The sequence below is a fragment of the Megalopta genalis genome, chromosome 3 (genome assembly GCF_051020955.1).
Source record: "Megalopta genalis isolate 19385.01 chromosome 3, iyMegGena1_principal, whole genome shotgun sequence".
Taxonomy (NCBI): domain Eukaryota; kingdom Metazoa; phylum Arthropoda; class Insecta; order Hymenoptera; family Halictidae; genus Megalopta; species Megalopta genalis.
This window is the reverse complement of record NC_135015.1, coordinates 33,930,221-33,953,466: the sequence shown is the minus strand read 5'-3', so window position 1 is coordinate 33,953,466 and position 23,246 is coordinate 33,930,221. Positions and strand designations below refer to the sequence as shown.

The 23,246-nt window shown below is 50.2% G+C and overlaps 1 protein-coding gene across 2 annotated transcripts in view; it reads left to right on the top strand.

Moving 5' to 3' along the window:
• Positions 1–573: 573 nt before the first annotated feature.
• LOC117223028 (disintegrin and metalloproteinase domain-containing protein 10) overlaps positions 574–23,246 on the top strand; it is a 77,898-nt gene continuing 55,225 nt past the window's right edge. Inside the window, exons 1-3 of one of the 2 annotated variants that reach the window (XM_033475131.2) lie at positions 574–1,010; positions 13,786–14,541; positions 20,368–20,515. In XM_033475131.2, coding sequence (XP_033331022.2) covers positions 14,268–14,541; positions 20,368–20,515 — 422 coding nt within the window. In that variant the 5' untranslated portion in view covers positions 574–1,010; positions 13,786–14,267. The remainder of the gene's footprint in view (positions 1,011–13,785; positions 14,542–20,367; positions 20,516–23,246) is intronic. The other variant, XM_033475132.2, reaches the window with a different exon arrangement.

The window sequence follows — 23,246 nt, the reverse complement described above, 5'->3', positions numbered from 1 at the left end:
CTGGAATACCGGTCTCCAGTCTCGGCAACATTTAGACTAAAATACACTTGAAAGATTCTACAATTAAGGTTAAATTAAGGGCGCAAGCGTTCGGAATCGCTCCGGCCAGCAGGTCCACGCGGTTCCGGGGGTAGAAATGCACAGCCCGGTGAAATCTTCCCCTGCGTTTCCGTGGCCCGAAGGGTTGCCAGGGGTTTGCCGGAGGGGCGGTAGGAGCGTAGGAAGTTGATCGCGGTCCCTTCGATCGCCCTTCCGCTTCGGGGGAGAGCGCACCTTTCCTTCGACCGACGGCTAAGGTCAAGTTACACGTGTAGGTGGGGGTCGTCCGCGCGTGGGTGGTAGGGTTGAAAGGGGGATGGTGGTGGAACGTGGCAGTATTGGAAAGCGTTGGTTCGCGTCGCGTCGCGAGGAAAGGACCTCTGGTCGAACGAGGAGAGCGTTATCAGGGATGGGAGCGCGAGCGATAGAGAGAGCGATATAGTTGATAAAACGGCGAGAAGGGAGGGGGTGTAGCGCACAGCTGGGTCGAAGGCGAGACTGGTAGGGGAAGTCGTTGTCCTCGGAGAGCGTTGGTCGGCGCGGCGCGAGTCACGAGTGATCCCGTCAGTGCGACGCGGAACGCGTTCCTGGTCGGGTTGACGCTCGTGGGTCACCTCGGACCCATCCCATCTCTTTTCTCTCTGTCTCTCCTCTTCTGTCTCTCCGGTTTTTCTCGCTCCTTCTCTCCATCTCTCTCTCTGTTTCGCCGGAGAGAGAGAGAGAGAAACCACGTTGTACGCGCGGCAGGACGAGAGATCTGTATAGGGTGTTCTGTGTGTTGAGTGCCTCGCTGTTCCGTACCCCCGCGGGTCTGTGTGCGTGCGGCAGGGTGCGTAGAAGTTAGTGGTGGTGCGACAGAATGCGGTACAACGACCGCATAAATGAGTAATCGAGCGAGAACCGGTCGGAAGGACGAGGATCCCGGCGGAAAGGACGCCAGCCCGTCGCAGGACTCCAGCCGCTGTGCATAGGTAGGTGTCAGATAGTACGCGAGAGTCAGCGAGCACGCGCAATATTCTACGTGCTCTTCTCCCTCTGTATTTCCAGTCCCCCTATCTCTCTCTCTCTCTCTCTCTCTCGCTCTCGCTCGCTCACCCTTTCTCTCTCTTTTCGGCTTTACTCTCTCCGCCTCTCTGTCTCTCGTTCGCGCGACCAACGTTTGCTTCTTCTCTTTTTTTTAGTATTTTTCTCTCTGTCTCTCTCGTGCAGCCTCGTCTCTCCTCTTCTCTCTGGAGAGACAGAGAGAGAGAGAGAGAGAGAGAGAGTGAGAGATATGTCGTTCTTTCTCTGTGGTTCCTGCGTCCCTCGCACACATTCTCCCGCACGTATACCTGTCGAAGGGAATGGTAAGTCGCCCGAGTACCATGCCAGATTTCTCTCTCTCCTTCTCTCTGTCTCTTTCTCTTTTTCTCTTTCTCTCCGCCTCTCCCTTTCTCTCCGACTGTCTCACTGCCAGTCGGCTTAGGGTACGTTTACACTGACGCGGTTATTGTCAGCGCATCGGGAATCGTGACACGCTGACTTTTGTGCCGTTGCGTGTCCCGCGGGCTTCGGCCGATTGCTCGTTTTCACCGTGAATTCGGAATTCGCATAAATGTCAGTCCTCGAAAAATGAAAATTGACGCGCAGCCTCTGCTCGCCGGAGTCCGGCGGAAAGGTCTTCTAAACATTGTGGAGCATGTAATCCGTAAATTTTGCGATCGGTACGGACGCTTCCGGCAAGCTTCGTTCGTTTCGTCATTCATGTTCCAGCTTCTGCGATTCGGCGGGCCGGAAAATCGCGGATTTATTCGCGTTCGATTCTTCCCGGGGACACAGAGTATAGGCACAGCGTAAACGTCGTGCAGCGGCGCGGCGTGAACGTCTCCGCGTAGATCATTGTCCGCAACAATATAGACAGATCAATTTATATTGTATCAATCTATGTTTTCCCCGATGTTTACGAGCGCCGCGCATCCAGCGTGCGACATTAAACGCAAGCGCCACGTTGTGTCGTAAACGTCCTTTATTTCCGAGTTAAATTCTTCGAGCCTCGGTGCAGTTATAATGCCCGCAATTAATGCTCGGCTACCGTCTGGTTAAACCAAAACCGAATCTCTGAGAACGAAATGCAGATAGAACTCCGTCGTCGATTCAGGGGAGTTCTTTCAGCTGTTAACCCTTAGAGCTCTATGGACGCATATATGCGTTTGGCGAAAGTCATCCGTGTAGCCTAAGGCCGCATTTATGTGTTTTCTCTAAGTCATCGGCCTGGACTAAGGGCGCATATATGCGTTTGTCGATTTTTTTCAATCAATATGCAGTTATTTTCGTGTAAAATTAATACAGGGGCACTCGTTAGTAATTTGCCTTCCTTATAAGTAGCGGTTGGGCAATATTAGGGTCATAAAAATCCCCGGGAATTGCCGAAACGGAAATCCCATTTTATGTGTCCCACTCTCTAACCAATTAGATTTCAAAATAATTACCTGCACTGTCACCTTTTCGCGGCTCAAAGCACTCGAAACGACTCAGTCAGCAGTATCGTCTTGTATAATTTATTACTGTTTGCGCCTTGAATAGTCACTTCAGTGTGGAAAAAAAGTATTCCGCCCGCAGCGATGGTCAGCGATAACCGCGCTCCGTCCCTACGAACCGTTTCGGCCAGGAGTATTCAGAGCTCAAAAGGTTAAAGAAAAAGGATTGTTTAAACGAGTAAAAAGTTGCGAGGAAATGTAGCAAAGCGAAAAGAGTAAGAACGCGTGTGCCCAAAGGGTTACCTCGTTCGCAGAGCTAAGAATGAGCGTTGATTTTTGGGGACCATGCACACGTGCTCTTATGGAGGGTGTGCCGGTACAAAAACGAAAGTTTGTCACGGACCGGAATGTCGTCGTTCGAACGTCGAAGCCAGAAGTTTCTTGGACTCGACGAGCGGAAGGATGCACCGAAGGTTCGAGCGCCGGTTCGTGCAGCGTATTGTAATTCTTACGTAACGAGACGCCGTTACACCGGCGTCCTGTTACACGGCCGTAAACATTGCTTCCCGACGTTGAACTTTCCACCGAAAACGGCCGCGGTTTCTCGGCGCCGATGTAAACGCGCCCTTATCGTCCGACATACCGTGGTTACATACCCCAAACGTTTCCACGCTGCCAGTTCAGCCAGAACTGCACCTGTTACTTATATAGTCCATTTTTCCGTCACCTGGCCGCACACGAAACGCTGCTCGCTTCGCTCCCGGCGAGGAAAAACTGCCACCTTTTTCACGCACGACGGTCATTTCCCTTTTCCGCGTCAACCCCTCCGCCGGCGCGACGCCTACCTCCGCAAGAGATCGCGCGCCCTAAGGGAGCAGTCCCTGGCATCCGCCTTGACGGATTCGTTGCAGTTTCATTCACTCAGCGGTTGCTCGTTCTCTCGTTTCCTTTCGTTCCCCATTATTCCATTATTTTATTCTATTATTTCCCGAAGACTGAGAGGGTTGAGGGGGGATGAAACGAATCTTCTTATCAGTGCCATCTTTTTCGGACGATTTTTCGGCGAAGCGACGTCGAGGTTCAATTCTTCCGCGGTTGAATTTTTCAATCGCTTTCGGCTCGTTTAACCGTTTCACGGTGGATGAAACGAAGGTACTAATCTTCCGAGAACGACGACGTCGATGACGATCAACAGCCGACCTGTCCTCGGATATCTCCCGGCAATCGATTAGCATCCAAATGAAAGAAGCAAGCAACGGGCGGGCTAAGAAGCGGAATTGAATGGAAAAGCACGCACCGGTGGTGCACGATGACTTTCAATTCCGCGGCGAAAGGGTTGAAGGGCTCCCCAGGGGGGCGAAGAAACGCGAGAAAAGAGGATCCTCCGGGGCGCGCGGGGCGGGGGAACAGGCGAGACGAGAGGAGAGCGAGAGTCAAAGGGATCGCGACGGTTATCTGTGTGGGAAATTGCGAAAGTTGGGAGCGAGAGTTTAATTGTCGTTTAACGGGAAAAGCGAGCGTTAAACGCGAGCGGTCGGATATCGGGTCGGCGCGCGTGTAACGGCCGTTGCATAAGGATGCTTATCTGCGTGAAAGTTACATTATAATAAAAAGAATGATCGTCTCCTGGTTAGAGCGCTCTCTCTCCCCCCCTCTCTCTCTCTCTCTTTCTCTCGTCCTCGTCTTCTTTCTCTCGCTTTCTCTATCCGTCTCTCTTGGGAAACAGCAGCCTTAAGGAACCCTCCGAGGCCTCGAGAAGGAGCTTCAAGACTCATTAGCGTTATCAGACGATGAACTTTCCGGCGGAACCGTGTAATTGCCGGCAGCGTTCGTGTCCGGCGCGGCGACGGAAACGTTTACATCGGCTTCGAAAATCGCCCCGGGACCGAACGAATCCTATAGCCAGTTCCGTTAATTGTGCCGTCGTCGATTCACCGCGGACCGGGAATTAATAATCGACCGTTGATTGTAACGCCGCGCCGCGTCGCGTCCCGTCGCGACGGGCCGCTCGCTAATTAACGATTCCGCGACTCCCTTAGCTTCTCTTACACGGCTGGTCGCCCGCGTTTGCTGCACCTCGAAGATCCTCGTCCCGGAATTTGTTACGTCGGCCATTCGATCCGAGAGTTTCGTTAACTATACGCAACGATAAGTAAGCTTCGAACAAACTCGTAAACTAGAATTAATAATCCAGCCACGATGTAATCCTGAGTGGACGAGTTCAGCTTCCCGGATCGGGGGCAACAATGTTCGTTGCCTATCGTAAACGTCGAATTAATAATCGAGGCACGTTCGTCCGGCTTCGTCTTTAACCCCAGATTACGATGCCTTCGCGGTGAATCACGTTATTACGAAACTTTCGTCAAACGGCTCAAGGGAAACCCTTAACGTGTAACGTGACGTTAGTCCTTTTTTATCGACCGTTTGGCAGACGGCTTGGAGACGATTGAACGAGCAAGATTTTTGCGAACGTAATACAAATCGACCAAACATTAAATGTGTTTCATCAAACGCGAGGAACAGAGGGCAAGACGGAAGCTTTTTTCTCTTTCGAATAATTTCTTATTTAGTTCTTGCGTCCAACGATCGATTAAAACGTTTACTATTTTCGTATACTATACGAATACTATACTGTTACTATAAATGGTTGCAGCACAGAAAATAATTGCGAGCATCGATAGAGCGGCTCCTGGGCTTTGAAATGGCATTCTTGTCGAAATCGGTGATCGGGTTTCTGCGTTTCTCGAAATCAATTCGTGGTTCACGTATAATCTAATCTACTCTATTCGAAAGTGGACTCTTCAAGCTTCGATTTAAGCTGAATTGTGTTAAAAACGTTTCACGTGAATGCAACTTTAAATCACTTCGAAACTACGCTCGAGGATCGAGTCGTATTGCTCCGAATCAGCTGACCAAGGTTTTCTATTTCTCCAATCGTCTCAGCGATTTTTTCTTTTAATGAAGATGACCTCTTCTGAAAGTAGATTCTTCAAGCTTCAATTCAAGCTCAACAACGTTGAAAAATTCGTACGATAATGCCACTTTGAATCAATTTCAAGTTACCCTTGAAAATTGAAACGAGACATTTTCCATGGAATCAGCTCTCTGTGTTTTTCAATTTTTCGGAATGTCTTCGCATACATTTAAAACAACAATGGCTCTATCTCGAAGTAGGCTCTTCAAGCTTCAATTTAAGCTGAATCACGTTAAAAACGTTTCACGTGAATGCAACTTTAAATCACTTCGAAACTACGCTCGAGGATCGAGTCGTATTGCTCCGAATCAGCTGACCAAGGTTTTCTATTTCTCCAATCGTCTCAGCGATTTTTTCTTTTAATGAAGATGACCTCTTCTGAAAGTAGATTCTTCAAGCTTCAATTCAAGCTCAACAACGTTGAAAAATTCGTACGATAATGCCACTTTGAATCAATTTCAAGTTACCCTTGAAAATTGAAACGAGACATTTTCCATGGAATCAGCTCTCTGTGTTTTTCAGTTTTTCGGAATGTCTTAGCATACATTTAAAACAACAATGGCTCTATCTCGAAGTAGGCTCTTCAAGCTTCAATTCAAGCTGAATCACGTTAAAAACGTTTCACGTGAATGCAACTTTAAATCACTTCGAAACTACGCTCGAAAATCGAGTCGTACTGCTCCGAATCAGCTGACCAAGATTTTCTATTTCTCCAATCGTCTCAGCGATTTTTTCTTTTAACGAAGATGACCTCTTCTGAAAGTAGATTCTTCAAGCTTCAATTCAAGCTCAACAACGTTGAAAAATTCCTACGATATTGCAACTTTGAATCAATTTCAAGCTACCCTTGAAAATTGAAACGAGACCCACGGCTATCCACGTGTTTCCTATTTTTCCAACCGTCCTCGCGATCTTATCCACGTTTCATTATCAGCTCCAACATATTGTAAACGAAATGATCTTTCTTCCTTTGCAAACACTCGTTTCGAAACTATTTACTAGATATAAACGTTGCAGAGAAGAGGAGCACTCGTAAAACTGTCGATTCCGAAGAGCACCGGTACGTTAAGATCGTAGTTTTCGCGACACTTTCCTAATCCAGGGTTAATCGGGGAGCTTCGCAGTAAGTTTCGCGACTCGCAAAGCGTCTCCGCCGCGCGAGTAAATCGTCTGGACGTCGAGCAGGACGTTAGCTGGAACGTGTTCCAGGCGTTTCACGTGTTTCGCCGTGCGTTACGACGTCGATCCGGCTGAAGGTAGAGACGTGTATAACGGTTCAGCGCGACGGAAAATTGTTGGGGTACCGATCCGCGATGATCGTCATCGTCGTCGTTGTCATCATCATCATCATCATCATCATCATCATCATCATCATCATCATCAGGATCCTTCGCGTCTAGGAGCCTTTCCGCGTTTTCTGCGGTTTCGGCTTGTTTCCCGAGCGGATCACGTAGCCGGCCTCGGAATTCGTGCGCGGCCGGCCTCGGGATTCCAGTCAGTCGAAATAGCAAACAGCGAATGGATCCAGTGCTCTGCGGCTTTTCTGCTTCCATATTCCCTAATTGACCTCGGTTTGCCAGCCGCAGGAGCCGTTGGGCTCTCCCGGCCCTTGAGTCCCCGGCCACGGCGGAACCGTTCGTTTTCCCTATTTATTCGCGTTCTCCCCTATTTATTCCCTTTTTAGGCTGTTCGGCTATTGACCTAACGGACCGGAGACGATTTTCCGCGCTGGCTACGGAGGAAAATCCGCGGCGGCGCAATTCCGCGGCCGCCGCGACCCTCGTTGCGCCCCCGCGAGCTTCAATCTTCCGTTGAAATATTTACCCGGAAAAATGCTGCTACATTGCTGCGATCCCCTAATTATTAGGTCGAGTCGTAAATAACTTCCGATGCAGCCGGGTAGAAAATCTAGAAAGCTTTTGCTTTCACCGAACGGATGAAAAATAATCGATCTAAATGAAAGTACGAGAAACAAATAAATAGAAAGAGAACGAAAGAAATAGCCGATGGAAGAGCGGAAGTTATTTGTGACTAGATCGAATATTTTTACCGCTCTTCGTCCGTTTAGTCCGATCGTACTGCGACCGTTAACCCTTTGTCCTACGATCCTGACACGATGTTACAGTTCAAAGGGTTAAACAGCGACGCACTCGCGTCGGCGAGTGTATCGATGACTTCGACTCGCTCTCGGTAATTATAAAAGAAAAGACGGACTCGCGTCTCCCGCGGCGAACCGTCTCCGTTTTGCATAAAGAACCGCCGCGTGTAATTGTAGAGTCCGCGCGCGTTCGCCAGTCAGCAGACAAATTGCGAGAACAGCGTGGACCGGGACGGGTCGGAGAGCTTGACAGGGTGGGTTGTAAAACTGTAATTATACGTTCGACTGTCCGCGGTCTACTTATTGCTGTCTCGTCGAACGTCGCATCGACCCGCGACGCGCCGTCGATGGTAATCAAATTAATGCATCGGCCGGCGGACGAGTTAATCATCGACGTCGCGAGTTGTTTCTATCGATTTGTACGAACGGCGCGCGGTGATTTTTTGCCGGAGCTTTTCTAGCCGGCGGGGACAGATCGTCTTTTATTAGCCGTCGATTATCGCCGAGACTTTTTCCCCCTCCCTCCCCCCCCCCGTTGAACTCGCGGCGCGGTTTTCAACGATGCTTTCGCCGTCGGAACGGAATCGCGTTCCCATCGGCGGCGCGCCGTTCTAGAGAACGGGAATGATAAACGCGCTAACGCCTCGACACGAATTCTTCCCGGGAATCGCATGCAACACACATCGATACCGTTACCGCCTCTTCGATATATCCTCGCGGTCACGAGACACAGTCGGCGCGCGGAGCAGAGCGGAGCGGAGCGGCGTGGCTACGATCCGCTCCGCTCGGCTCCGCTTGGCTCGACCCGGTTTTTCCCAGGGAATCGGTTAATTTCAGCTCCGACCGCGCGGAACGGTTCGCGTCCAGGAGAGAGAGATCGGCCGAGTGTTTCGAATAATGAGAAACGCTCCGCGCTCGGCCGGATTAATTCTGCTCCGTGGAAATTAACTTCTCCGTAGAAGCGGGGACAAAAAGAATCGCTGAGTGACCGAGGCGACGCGACGCGACGCGACGGGAGCGGGCAATCAGCCGAGAAAACGCCGCGTTATTAGCGCTCGAGGTTCCGTTCGGATGGCTGCCTGTCGCTCGGAACGATACCGATAATAATAAACGATTGATACGTCGCATACGGCCGAGTAATTGCCCGTGGAATCATACCGCTCGCTCTTCGGAAAATGCCTCTCTCTATGCCGCCGGCAGATTCGAAATCTTCGCGTTCCTCCGGAGGCGAGTTTCTAAGCCGCGGTTGGTTTGCTCGCTTCCTAAAGAGCTTCGGCGGAGGCCGAAGTAATAATTTAACGAGATTTCGTTATAATGATCGGCCGCTGGTTCTGGTAGGATCGATCTGTTCCCCGTTCCCGCGAATTCGACAATAGAGCGGCTTTCCTGGACTTTGAAACGGTGTTCCCAGGTCGGAATCAGTGATCGGGTTTTTTCGTTTCTTGAAATGAATTCGTGGTTCACGTTTCATTTAATCTGCTCTGTTCGAAAGAGGACGCTTCGAGCTTCGATTTAAGCGGAATTACGTTAAAAACGTTCCGCGGGAATGCAACTTGAAATCGATTCGAAGCTAGGTTCGAGAATCGAGCCGCATTACTTCGAATCAGCTGACCAACCTTTTTCTGTTTTTCCAATCGATTTCGCGACTTCTTTTTAAAATGAAGATTACCCCGTCTGAAAGTAGATTCTTCAAGCTTCGATTTAAGCTCAACGACGTTGAAAAAATCCTACGATAATGTCACTTTGAATCAGTTTCGAGCTACCCTCGAAAATTGAAACGAGGCAGTTTCCTTCGAATCGGCTCTCTGTGTTTTTCGATTTTTCGGAATGTCCTCGCATACGTTTCAAATAGAAATTACTCTGTCTGAAAGTAGACTCTTCGAGCTTCGATTTAAGACGAATAACGTTAAGATACCGTGAGACAATGTTTACCATCCCCGCATCTTTATATCGACTTCTGCATCCAGCGTGAATTCTCCTCTCCGCTGTCCGTCGGCTCTGCCGGTTTTCCTTCTCGGTTTTCCTCAGCTCCGGACAAATGTTATTCGAACCCGCGACTTCGAGAAAAACTCTCTACAAATAATTAGCCGAATCGATAGAGCGACCTTTGCGCTCTAGACCGTGGCGCGTTATCTAAACTCGCTCGGTTGAAGAACCAGCGTGAAATTTGACGAACCCGGCGTTATTCCGGGAGTTATCAGAATCTCGCAAGAATTCCTCGGGCTGGTTGCCGGGGTGGCCTTTCGGTTGTGTAGCCGTATGAAATATTCGGTGGAAGGTAGCTCGGCAGCTCGGTTGCGTGTTCTCGGCGCGTCGCGTCGCGCATCCTGCTCGTCGCTCCATTGTTCTTTGACGCGGAGGCGTGCACCGCGAACGCCGGAGCTGCACGGGGAACGGGAAAAGAGGACACGGAGAGGCGTATCGCCGCGGTTCTACGTGGGACGATTATCATTCGTGGATTGTCGGCCGTCTCTCGCAACACAATTTCTCAAATTGCCGTCGGAAAGACGTGTCGCGTCGCCTCGCCTCGCCTCGCCGCGCGATGTCACGAATTTTATCGTGCAGCTCTCCTCTCGACGATTCCACGAACGCGAATCACGTGCGCGCCAGAGACGCAACACCGTCGAATAAAAAGCAAATTCTTCGGAACGTTACGATCGCACGGTACGCTGGACTCCCGCCGAGATTCGAGGAGAAACGGAAAGCCGGTTGGTTCGCGGCGCGCCGGTTACACGGTCATCTGGTTTCCTTCTCTGCTTCCTGTTTGTTTCCTTGATCGCGGCCTAATTGCGGCCCCGTAGCCGTGGCTTCGGGTCCGATAACCTGCGCGAGCGGTCCTCGCGATCTCATTTTCATTTGTCCCTTTCGTTCGTATTTTTAGACCGCCTGTGGACCGCCTTGCGCGAGAACCTTACGAGTCCGCTTTGTAAATTTCATTTTTTATCGAACCTTTTAATACGAGCACGCGAGCCGCGGTGTAGTTGCCGCATAGTGGAGGCATTTTTTCGGCTCCTTTAGCGCGGAATTAGCCGCCGGAGGTACAGCAGCCGCTAGAGCCGCCCAGCCTTCTCGTTTCTAGCTTAATGTTTCTCGCTCTAGTCTTCGATGCACTCGGGAAAACGGCCGGGCGCAATTCTCGGAACGCTTACCTCCCCCGATAACTGTCGCAACGCGGACCCGGCACGTGCAATTAAGCCGATATTACCGTAATTAGACAAAAAGGGGCGCCAAAGCTGGTCCATTCGGTCGAACGGCGCCGAGCAACATTTTTAAGCATTTGAACGCATTCAGGGCGTAGTTGGAGCAACCTAATGTGATTGCCTCGGGTGCTGCTCTTTTTTAACAATCACGCTTGTTCCAAGCGAGCTTTTCCACCGTTCGATTTTGCTATCCGAGAACTTTCCGTTTTTAACCAAGCGCAAAGATGCTGCACGAAGGTGACGGAATTTGTCGATTTTCCGAAATGTCGCCGCGTTCGCCTTTTAACGAAGCTAACTCTGTCTCATAAAAGACTGTTCGAGCTTCGATTCGAGCCTATAGAACTTGAAAAATTCCCACGGAATTACAAGCTTAAATTAAGCCGAAATTATCCTTGAAACTCGCCGAGCCCTCGTCTCTCCGAGCCAGCGGCCGGGAATTTTCGATTGTCCGAAACGATCCCGCGATTCTTTCTTAATCCAATCTACCCTGTTCCAAAGAGGACACTCGCAGCTTTAATTCGAGCCGAGTTACAATGAAACACATTCACGGGAACGAGACTGAAAATGGGCGTATTCTTTAAAAATCGTGTCATTCGTTGCGCAGAATTCGCGGTCCGGAATTTCTGATTTCTCTTAATATTCTCGGCCGTCTTTTTAAACAATGATTATACCGTCCCGAAGCGGACTCTCCGTGCTTCAATTTAAGGCCGACGATGTTCCAAAATTCCGACGGGAGGGGGGGGGCACCTTCGAAATACTCCGAATTCCCGGCCGCGAATCCGCTAAAATATCCGACCGGGTCGCCGACTTTCTTCGCGACCAAACCTAACGAAGTGGTTCGCGCAAAAACGAATCGGCGTTGCCCAACCAGCGGTTAGTTTATACGTTCGTTTAGGCTCGCGACGCTGAAAGACACTTTCGATTGGCAGCGGCAGTGTGGCAATCGCATCGGAGCAGACAGCGGCGCGGCGCGTACCGCAGCCGGCGTTCACGCCGAGCGGATTTCACGCGGTATCTCGCCGATTTTTCGCCGGCCAGACCGCGAAAGTGGCTCTGCCGTTCGAATATTTCGAGAAAAAATTGGCCGCGTAAAAATTCTACGCCCTGAGCCGGCCGGAGCGGAGAGAGAGAGAGAGAGAGAGAGAGAGAGAGGATCGAAGCGGAACGGATCGTGGGGAGGGAGAGGAAACGGTTGCAAATTGCTCGTTTCGGTTACACGGCGGAGTGCTGAATGGCGACAGTGTGGAAGCTCTACCCGTCGGGAAAAAGCGAAAATCAACCCGTTGTACCCGTCGCTCGACTCGACTCCGCTCCGCGCGGCGCAACGCGGCAGCGGCCTCGATATCGTTTTTTCCGCGGAAGTTTACCCGCTGTACCCGCTCGGCTTCCCGCGCGGAACCCTCTCCGCGCGTGATGCCGTCATTACGCTTTCACGGGTATCGCCTGTGTCCTTCGTTTTCGCCGCGTTCCCCTTGCCCTGGCCCGTGTCATCGGCGTTTTTCCACCCCCCACCGACAATCCGGCGGATCCGTCGGAAACGGTTTTAACGACCCGGCCCGTTGTTGCACAGAACGTTTGTCGCTGTTTAACCCTCCGAGTCGCGTTTCGCGCTGCGACGAGTTTCGCGCCAATGAAAAATTCGAGAGAAAGCTTGCAGCGCTCAACGGCCCCCGAGCTACAAAATACTGCATTCGGGACGAGCCCATGCACCGGGTGGTCCGGCCGATACAACTGCGACTCTCTTCGGGACACCGACAAGCATACGGGATGACTTTGCGACGATAGACAATACAGCTGTTAACGGTGTGGGCGGCCGATACAGTGTTAACCGCACGATGGAATAACGTGTACGTACGAGACGAAACTCGGCGATGTTTGTGGAGCTCTTTGAATAGCAAGAGAATTTCTTGCTAGAGAAAGACAATTTTTGTATCTGTTTAATAGACAGGGTGTCCCAAATGTCTCGCAATCCGAAAATAGGGGATTCCCGAGGTCGTTTGAAGCAACTTTTTCCTTAGCGAAAATGCAATCCGCGGCTTCGTTTACGAGTTATTAACGAAAAACAGTGACCAATCAGAGGCGAGATCATTCGGTGCGAGACGGCCGAGCCAATGAGCGGAACTGGGCTCCGTGCACTCGTTGGCTGGGCCGCCTCGCGCCAGCCGTGCTCGCCTCTCATTGGTCAGTGTTTTTCGTTAATAACTCGTAAACGAAGCCTCGGAGAACATATTCGCAAAGGAAAAAGTTGCTTCAAATGACCTCAGGAACCTCCCATTCCCGGGTTGCGAGACATTTCCGGGACACCCTGTATAATTATATCTGCATACATTTTTCGCAACATTTTCGCGACATTTTCGACGATCTCGCGTTACGCGGATCTCGGCTAAATTATTTCATTCAACTTCCGTTTCTTACGACGAATACGGGGCACTTTTGTTTTACGCAAAGATCCGCGGTCCGATCGTAAAAAAGAATAAAGCTGGGTTACTGCGGGCAATGCGAGGCAGAGTCGCGAGTTACGTAAGAAGGTTTCGGCTAAGGATTCGTTGTAACCGGAAGACTTTCAAAACCGGAAGGCGCGAGATAACGAACGATCTGTCTTTTAAGCACCGGGTAAACAGTGCAACAATTTACCGGGTAGAAAGTGTTGCCATTTGCCGCGTGAAAGAGTTGCGCGTAAACTGCCGTATAGTTGTAACATCTGATACACCTTTCTTCGATGAAAAAAAAACGCAAAAATAATAATAATCGCAACAAGAGATCATCGGACGCGTCTCGAAATCTCCAAAAAACATCCTGCAATAAAAAGCGCTGGTCCTCGAAGGTTTGATCGCGGATCCGTCGATCGCGGCGTAGGAACACCGAAGACCGCGTCGGAGTGCGGGGGGGACGTTTGGGTGCGCGAATCGATCCGGCGTTATCCCGGCGGAATTTCCACGAGGAGCCGAAAAGCCTCGAAAACTGTGAAAGTGGTGACGGCGTTCGTAAATTAATCTCGGTCCGTTCTTTTCTTTGCAGACGGCGACGGCGTCGGCAGCGACGACGACAACGGGAACAGGAACGACGTCGACGACGACGACGACGAAGAAGAGGAGAAAGAGAAGAAGGGCGTGGGGCGCGGAAGGATCGATCGTGGAGGTCGAAGAGGTGGCCGATCGTCGAAGGTGAGGCGGATAGAGGACCGGGTGAAAGAAAAAAAGGCTGCGGCGCGGCGGCGGCGGCGGGGTAGGGTCGAAAGGTTGAGCGACCTACGGAGGAGAAAGAAGAGAAAGAGAGGACGTGGCGGAACCGTGTTCCCTGGAGGAGGTGGAAGAGGAGGAGGAGGAGGAGGCGGAGGAGGAGAAGAACCGAGACGGATCGCGGGAGAGAGGAGGGCGAAGAGAGGCCGAGAGAGGAAGAGAGATGAGCCTGGCGGGTGACTCGCAAAGCGCGGTGGTCGGCTGTACGACGAAAGGCAGATAGCGCCATTAGTTGTTGCTGGGCCGAAGAACCTCGCGCCGATGCCTGCTACGGCCCTGACCATCGGCGAAGAAGGGGAAGAGGAGGGGGAGGGGGGCGAGGGGAAGCGGAGGAGAAGGAGGGCACGGACCCCGACCCGGAGCCGGAGCAAACGCAAACGGGCCCCGAGGGCCGCGATGGTCCCCTCCAGGAACCCGGTGAACGGACATCCGTCTTCTTCTTCGCTCCGTGGTTCCATGATGATCTTCCTGGCGCTGGGCTGCCTCTCGATCGCCGCCCATGCCTCGCCTCTCCATCCCGTGCCACCTCACACAGGTGAGTCATCCGCGCGATTTCACAGGTATCTTGTGGAATTCCCGCATAAAACGACCCCGAGACCGGCGGCGGCGGCGGCGATGGCACCGGCATCGGCACCGGCACCGGCACCGTTATCTCCTCAAGACAAGCGCGACGGCTCATTAACGAGCTCTGACGAAACTTCGAGCCGCCAGGTGGATCTTGCGGAGACCTTGAGGCGATGCCCCCGGATCCCAGGGATACGGAGGTTGTTGACTCAACGGTTCCACTCGTAGCTGGCTCTACCAAGTTCGACGGGATCCGATCGTTCGACGGGATCTCGCGAATTCTTCGGCCGTTAGTCGGTTCTCCGAGCGATTCGTTCGAATCGTGGGAGGTCGCGGCGAACAAAAAAATGTACACGGAATTTCTGAATAGAACGCGAGCCGCTCGTTCGTCCACGGTTATTTTTTCTCGCCGTCGAAACGGATCCCGTCCGAGGACGATTGTTGTCTCAGCGGAGTTAGCGTACAGTTGCGATGGGAATCGATGATCGGAGCCGTAAATTTTCTTCTTTCGCGCTCGCTGCTCGAAGACGCGCCTGTCCCCCGATTTGCTTCGAATTGGTCGAAAAATTAAGCGCCGTTGTAGAAGTTGTTTTAAAACGTTCATAGAGCCTTCGAACTTCGTCAAAATTTCACGGGATGTTCCAGCGAATCCGTAGCAAATATCGACGAAAGATCGTCCGAAAATGATTTACATGAACCGTAGCGAAGTCGATCTTTCGAGTATTTCAGCCAATCAAAAAAGAAAAAGACGTTGACGTCGAGTAAAAACTCAACTCTATACTCTCGTATTCCGAAATGTCGCGATTATTTCTTCATTTATACTTATACTTATATTTTATACTCAGTCATTGATATTCAACATTTTTATTTCTGTACTTACGTACTCGATTTACGCGGCTTTTATTCGCGCGAAACAAGTCCACGTGGAAAAACGGGGGGGGGGGGGGGGATTGGTGCTTCTTGCAAAAATTCAGGGACTGGCGTACAAATTGGTTCGATAACGGTCTCGGCACAGAGTTGGATAATAAATCAAGGGATCAAAGTGCGCGGTATCGGCCGGTCTAATTTGCCTAGAAGATCGATTTTCATATACCGTCGAGCGGCTGCGGCGGTGGCGGCGGTGGCTCTGAAAGTCAAGTGACTCTCGCAAAGGGAGCTCCATCATACGGAATCGGGGACAACGCTCGGCTGGCCCTCTAGCATACACACACACACACACACACACACACAGCCCGCAATAATTTCACTCCGCGAAGCCGCGGCCATAACTCGTCAATAAAACCTGGGCGAAACGTGCACGGATACGGGCACACGCGGCGTGCCCTAACGTTTCGAACTTTATTCCGTAGCCGGTGCTCGTACGTTTCCCTTCCGAAGGGTCTCTCAAAGGGTCCGCGCGCGGCCGACTACAGGATATAAGAAACTCCCGGAAAAAGGGAAACGCATCGTTTCCCCAGCGTACGTATCGGAGCGGGGTCACGTTCCGCGGGCGGTTTTACTCTCGCGGCAAATCGCGGCCCGTTACGAGGACGGAATACGGGCGTGTAGAGAAGCGCGCATAACTTGCCGGATCGGGTTTCCGCGGATTCCTGATGGGCAATCTCGCGGCGGATCGTTCCTGAGCAGGTTCTGTCCGGCCAAGGCGTCGATAACGAGCCCCGGTAATTAGATTATCGGACGCCGTTGCGTAATCCGCGAGCTGCGCGACGATCACGAGGGCGTCGCGACGCTGGAATCGGCCGCCGGACCGGCGCGCGCGTGCTTTAATAGTCAACACTCGACGCTTTGTCCCGCCTGGATCCTTTGTTGTTGATCGGTGCTTACCGCGGAACAATGGAAACGCGACCCCGAATGGTACTCTAATTGTAAGTACACGATGCCCCGGCCGCCCGGCTCTCCCTCGCCCTCTCTTTATCTACCTCTCGTTCTCTCTCTCTCTCTCTCTCTCTCTCTCTCTCTCTTATCCTCTCCTACGCTCTCCTCTTGATTTTCCGGCATCCCGTTCCGACTCAGCCCTTCGGCCGATTATTGTCGTTACGCGAATTCGTTTCGCAAACGAATGTATCGTCTCGCTGGAAACAACGCGATTCTTTCTGCAGATATTCGAACGAATTTCTCTATTTAATCGGTTCACCGTTCTCCATACTGGCCACGGAAGAACGGCAACGTTTTGCTTTACTACGAGTATACTCGTAGAATGCAGCTAATCGGTTAAATTGCAATTTTAGCGATAATATATTCGTACAGTTTGAGATGTTTATAATATTTGGAGACCAAGACGAAAGAAAGAGGCGAACGATTATTAGGAAATAATTGTATGCAGCGTGAACAAGGTACAGTAAATGCTCCCTAATTGATTCTCGGCTTGGAAATAAAAATGGACAATTTGGGAAGAGCAGGTACGATTTTTTTTTTTAAATAAAAGTCCGCCTCGTTTTTATAGTCGTCGACAATCGACGACTATAACGACCTGCGAGGCTCGAATAATCGCATCCCCCTTTCCCAAGTTGTCTGTTTTTGTGTACAAGCCGAGGGTCAATTAGGGAGAATTTATTGCACTACGGTTCGTTGATCATCGCCGGATCGCTTGCTGTTCGAGACAAATAAGTAGCTCGACAAAATTTAGGACGTTTCTCGAGGAGGTCGCAACAGCTGAGAGTTCTTCTGGGCTGCGCCGGGCAGGAGCCGGCACGTCTGGCGAGACTGGAAATATTTTCAATGAAAGAACAAATTCAAATAAAGGGAGTGAAAAAAAGAAGGGACGCGAGAAAGAGAATGCGCATTGCCACCTGTTGCCAGTTTCTTGAAATAATACGAAAGCAGCGCGAATCCTGCGGAACGAAAATCTGTGCGATTGCAGTTAGGTCCATGGATCCCATAGGTAATTTCCTCCGGATCTTCGTGGCACGAACGTAAGTTCCCTGTTATAACTTCTTACGCTGTTTACTCGCGCGGTATTAAAATAACCAGCATCTCCTCGGCCCGTGCCTTCGGAACAACAATACTTGGAACAACTTACGCCGAAAGTAATTTCCTGGTTGGAACGCGGCCCGTGGATTGACACACGAGACTCGCGCACTGATTTCCTCCTGGTCGACGATTATTTGTTTATTTGCTCGTTGGGTTAACCCGTTGCACTCGAGCGGCGACTCGGAGGCACCGCTAAAAATTATTACATAATAACGGGTTACAAAATAATTTTTACTTTGTCACGTTTGTCTGCAGAGTGTCCCATAATTATGTTAACACCCGGGCAGGGGAGATTCCTCGGGTCATCTCATACAACTTTTTCCTTTGCGAAAATGCAATCCGAGGCTTTCTTCGTGAGTTATCAACGAAAAACAGTGACCAATGAGAGGCGAGCTCAGCTGGCGCATGGCGGTCGAGCCAACGAGCGGACGACGCCCAGTTCCGTTCATTGGCTCGGCCGTTGCGCGCCAGCTGATCTCGCCTCTCATTGGTCACTGTTTTTCATTAATAACTCGTAAACGAAGCCGCGGATTGCATTTTCGCTGAGGAAAAAGTTGCTTGAAATCACCTCAGGAATCTGTCGCTTCCCACTAGTGCATTTATTTTGGGACATCCTGTGTATTTAAGAGATTGTTTAAAGCGTAATCATTGTACGAGTTCCAAGACTCGATTTTATACGCATAAAACTATGCGTATGAACAATTATCTTGGATCTAGAGCTAAAATGGCGTCGTATGCAAAAGGTTAAAACCGGTTAGAATACGATATAGGAGGACGTCCGTTCGGATAGAAAGCGACGTTTACGGAAGAGGAAAGAAATGTAATAGAATTACAAAGTTATCGGACAAGATAAAACGGATACCGAAACGCGAAGTTGGTCGCAGATTGTAGACTCGGTTTCTAAAGGATTATGGCAGGGTTTCAGGGTTGGTCCCGATCGCGCTCGGATCAGGAGCCCGCTAATGCGTATCCGTTCTCTATTCTCTCGATCGAAGTTCCGCATCTTTGTTCACCGCGGCGACAGTGAAAGTTCCCCGTCCCCGCCCACGCCTCGCGGACCCGAATTTTGCAAGAACCTCGAAATCGCTCCGAGCAGTTTCTCTTTGTCCGGATCCGTTCTATCGAGACCATAAACAGAGAAGAGTGGTTCGGTTAACGAGCCTCGTAATTCGATGCTTCCCGACGGTATGCTGCGACAATGCAGCCGCGTGCAGGCCGCCCTCATTACTTGATCCCCGGCTCGGGACTTTTAACGAGGGCTGGCTGAATCGCCTTTTCGTTTTTCGCGTCGCCGCCCAATACTTGTAACTGCACCTCCGGGGGCATCTTTGTCTCGTTGCCTTGCTGTCTCGTTCTGCGATCGTTTTTGTCTAAACGGTCGTGTCGAGTCCGAGCGAATTAAATTCGAATATTTCGAACGCGATAACGTTTCTAAAACTGGAACGGACGAATTGAATTTTTCAGAGATGTTGGAAGGTCCGGTTCTCTGGTTTACAACGACCGAAATGTTTTTGCTTAATTTTGCTATTACTTGGAATATAGTAAACGAAAGTAAAAACGCTCGCGTCTCTTAACCCATTTTTTATCTGTGAGCCTCTGACGAAAATATAACAATAGCGTTACGGAAACCCGCGATAACGACGGGTCGCTGATTTTTTCATCTACGATTATTCAATACATTTCTAAGTTATTTATCCAATAATTTAGTATTCGATGATTTACTGAATAATTCAGTGATTTATTCAGTGCGCTACTTGCGACAAATGTTACGATAGGACTCGTTCAAAATCAGAATAAATGTCTTATCGTTACTTTTGTAAGGTGATACTACCCCTGGCAAAAAGTATTCGTCCACCTTTTATTATTAAATTAGTGGCTGCAGCTTAACTATGCTACAATCGATTTCGATGAAATCTTCAGTGTACCAAACGCGTTATTTAAATTTCCATTTCAGTTCAAAATGATAAAAAAACGAATGTTTCTTATCTTTCGTTATCATTTTATGTGATAGCAGAATTTAAAAAAAAAGGTATGCTAGTCATTGTACCGTAAACTAGCTCCTTTAACTCTTGAAAAAAAGATTCCAGCCAGTTAGACCAGTTTGAAAAAAGTCATTGCGTTTCAAATACAAATTGTGGTCGAACACTTTTTGCCAGGGCTAAGTATCGTAGTATAAAACAGTTGCATCCAGTGTTCCGTGAATCTGTTGTTAAACTTTCGTTGTAAGCTCGGATTATAAAAATTGATTTAAAATCTGATCTGCTTGCCAATACAGCAATTTCTCTCTAATTCGCGCTCGGATCGTGCACAAAAATGCACGATTTGAGGACAGAAAGTACGATTATTCAACCCTTGCGCCTCTGATTTTATAGATCTTGACAATCGGTAACTATAAAAACGAGCTCGAATGATCGTATCTCCGCTTCTCAAAATTGTCCATTTTCGTGCGCAATCTGACCTCGAATTATGGAGAAATCGCCGTAAACGTTTCGCCCGCTGTTTCACCCCCGCGTTTCGCCCAGCGGATGGAAAACGATCGGGGCAAATTGGCATAACCGAGGGGATTATTAGTCAGTTAGTAATTAGTACGATTATTCAACCCTTGCGTCTCTGATTTTATAGATCTTGACAATCGGTAACTATAAAAACAAGCTCGAATGATCGTATCTCTGCTTCTCAAAATTGTCCATTTTCGTGCGCAATCTGACCTCGAATTATGGAGAAATCGCCGTAAACGTTTCGCCCGCTGTTTCACCCCCGCGTTTCGCCCAGCGGATGGAAAACGATCGGGGCAAATTGGCATAATCGAGGGGGAATAATGTTCCAGGTATCATCCAGAACTCGTACATCGGTTATTACGAGGTGGCCTCCTACGATACGGCGGCCTTGAGACATCATCGTAACCGGATGCGTCGCGATGCCAGCAACGTCGTCGACGACCAGCCACTGCTGCTCCAACTGAAGGCGCTCGACAAGTAAGTTTCTTCCCACTGGCCGGCCAAAGAAAAGTAATTCGAAACTCCGTGGCCGGCTGGTCGCGACACGTTTTCTATTTCTCGTTCTTGTTTCGCGCCCTCCCCCGAGAGAGGAAAAGCTGTTGCAGCCACGCGCGCGCGCTCCTCGCGCACCGAAACCGTCGCCAAAGGACACTCGAGAAATCGCGGCTACACACGATGGCTCTTTCTTCCGGCGGTCGATCAAAGGCCTCGCCTCTCTTTACGGTCTCGAAGCTGCTCGAGAAACCGGTGACGGAAAAATTAGACGAACCACGACCCTGTTTCCCGCGCGGCGTTCCCGCGAGCGAACGCCGGAATCGGGGGAATTAACCTTCGATGGCCCGGCTTTCTTAGCGCCGCCGTGAGCTTTTCTTTGCACGATCGCTGGATACGTCTCGTTATTCCAGTGCGTTTTCTCGTAAAGAACAATGAGATAGATCGGCGAACGCGGTGCCGCCGTTTTTAGAAAGCGATGCGAACTGATTTCTTGCGATCTTTCCCCGGATCGTTTAGGCCGCGGTTCTGTTTAAACGTGACTTTCCTCGAAGATTTGACCAAAGAGCATCGTACTCGGCGCTTTTCGAGATTGCCCGAGCTTCGATTCTTTTTGCCAAAGACTTTAGCAAAGAGTATTCTAGTATATGCTCTTCGGGATCGCTTGAAACTCTTGATTAAACCGTGACTCTTTTCGAGAAAGACTTATCGACAGATTTCATTTTATTCGAGAGTATTATAGCGAACGTTTCACGGGATCGTTTAGGCTTCGATTCTCCCTTCGGAGACTTTCTTCGAACGCTTCGTCAAAGAACACGCGAATAAACATATTCGTCTCCGCGAAAAACCGTCTCTCCGGAAAGCGCGGGAAAATTAGGCTGCCGATGAAAAAACGGTACAAACGACACCTCATCGGGCCACTCGATCCCGCGAAAAAATTGCATTTGACACGGTTCCCGGAAAATTAGCCCCGAATTTTCGCGGACCTAATAGAGGGAAGCGGCTGAAAGCGTCGTTAAAGGCCATTTAATTGCGTGAAATTGGCAGCGCTGTGAGAGCAACGGGGCCGATAAAAAGCAACGGGACCGTCTTCGTATGAGAATATATGTATGTAGAACGTAGGGGACGCGAAAGGTGTCCACGTGGTTCGGCGTAGGATTGAAACAGGTATATGGGAATGGCGGATCAATGATGCACGAGGCGGGCCAAGGGTCTCGCGGATCGATCCGGCGTCCACCGAAAGTAATTCCCCGCAATTATTCGAGACTCGCCGTTAATCGGAACACGATACCTGCGGGGTATCAGAGTGCCCGTAATCGTATCAGCGTGCGCGCAGCATTGTCTGGTTAGGTCAATAGGCCTAGATCCAATTAAGGTCAAGTTCGTGTAGACGGGGTCCCGTGTACGCGTGTCCGCGCGGCGGTCGTGGGGGGGGGGGGGGGGGCCCGCGGGGGGTTGCACAACGGGGGCGTAGATGTGCGGGTAGATTAACAGGGTTGCACGGGAATGCCTGGCACTACATCAACCGGCGAAACAAAGCTCGCTTGACATTCGAAAGCGATACACCGGCCGGAGGAGAATATACCATTGTGTCCCCCGTCTCTGTTCCGTGCGCGTCGCACGGAAAATCACGGCATACCGGGTGTCCCGGCGCCGCTTTCCACCGTTTCGCAACGACCGGTCGAATCTATGGGAAAAACTGACAAGTGGACCAACAGCTCTGAAACCCCCCTACGGGCCGGGGGGTGGGGAAGGGGACGTTTCGATGAAACTTTGTGGAACAGGTCGTACGCTGGTCGGCGTACGATGTCGTTCCGCGGAATATCTCGTGCCAGCGGCCATTATTTTATGAACAATACATATTTGTCGTGCGACATGAGTTTTGTGAAAGCGTATTCCTAGCAAGCGAGTTCGGGTCGAAGCGATTGCCTCCGCGCGATCGTCACGCTTGCAGTGTAGACTTCATTTTTCTTTCTGTTTTTTTTTTGTTTTTGCTCTTTGTTCGAGTGCTATGTAACACCGTCTACAGGATTATTGGCGACAGCCGTAAGAGCGTAACGCGACTGGAGTATGCAATTAAATGGAAATTACGCGAAGGCGGAATTCGGTAGAAAATTTAACGGAGAAACGATGGAAATAACAGAAGAAAATAACGGGTGGATAACAGAATGTGGCTGAAAATCTACGTATACATAAACGATGTTAAAGAATACGTAATGTTAAAAGATACATAACACGTAATAATAATTAATAATACGTATTGTAATACATCATACGTAATAATATATAATATATAATGTTAGAATGTTAAAAAAAATACATAAACGATGTATTCTCGGTTGGAAAAGGAAAGCATTGATTACGAAAAAGTGCGGTGAGATTTCTGCGTGGGTGGCTCGGTTTTCTTGAATGGTAAATTGACGAGCGAGAGTGTCCGATCACGGCTGGCCGTTTCTGCTGTCGATATCGAAGCTCGTTTTTCGCGAAAACACGGGACCGCGGCGCCGGCGAAACGTTTTATCACGTTGTACGGGCCACGGCGTTAGTAACAGCAACGATGGCGCGTGTAATTGGCTCCGCAGAATTTTCCGTTGAATGAAACTAATTATGCGAGAGCAGACAGAATCAATGCGCGCGCGGGCAACAATTCGTCATCGGACGACGTTTCGGCCGGCGGCGGGGTGCCGGAACGGCGCAACAAAACGGCCGCGAAATT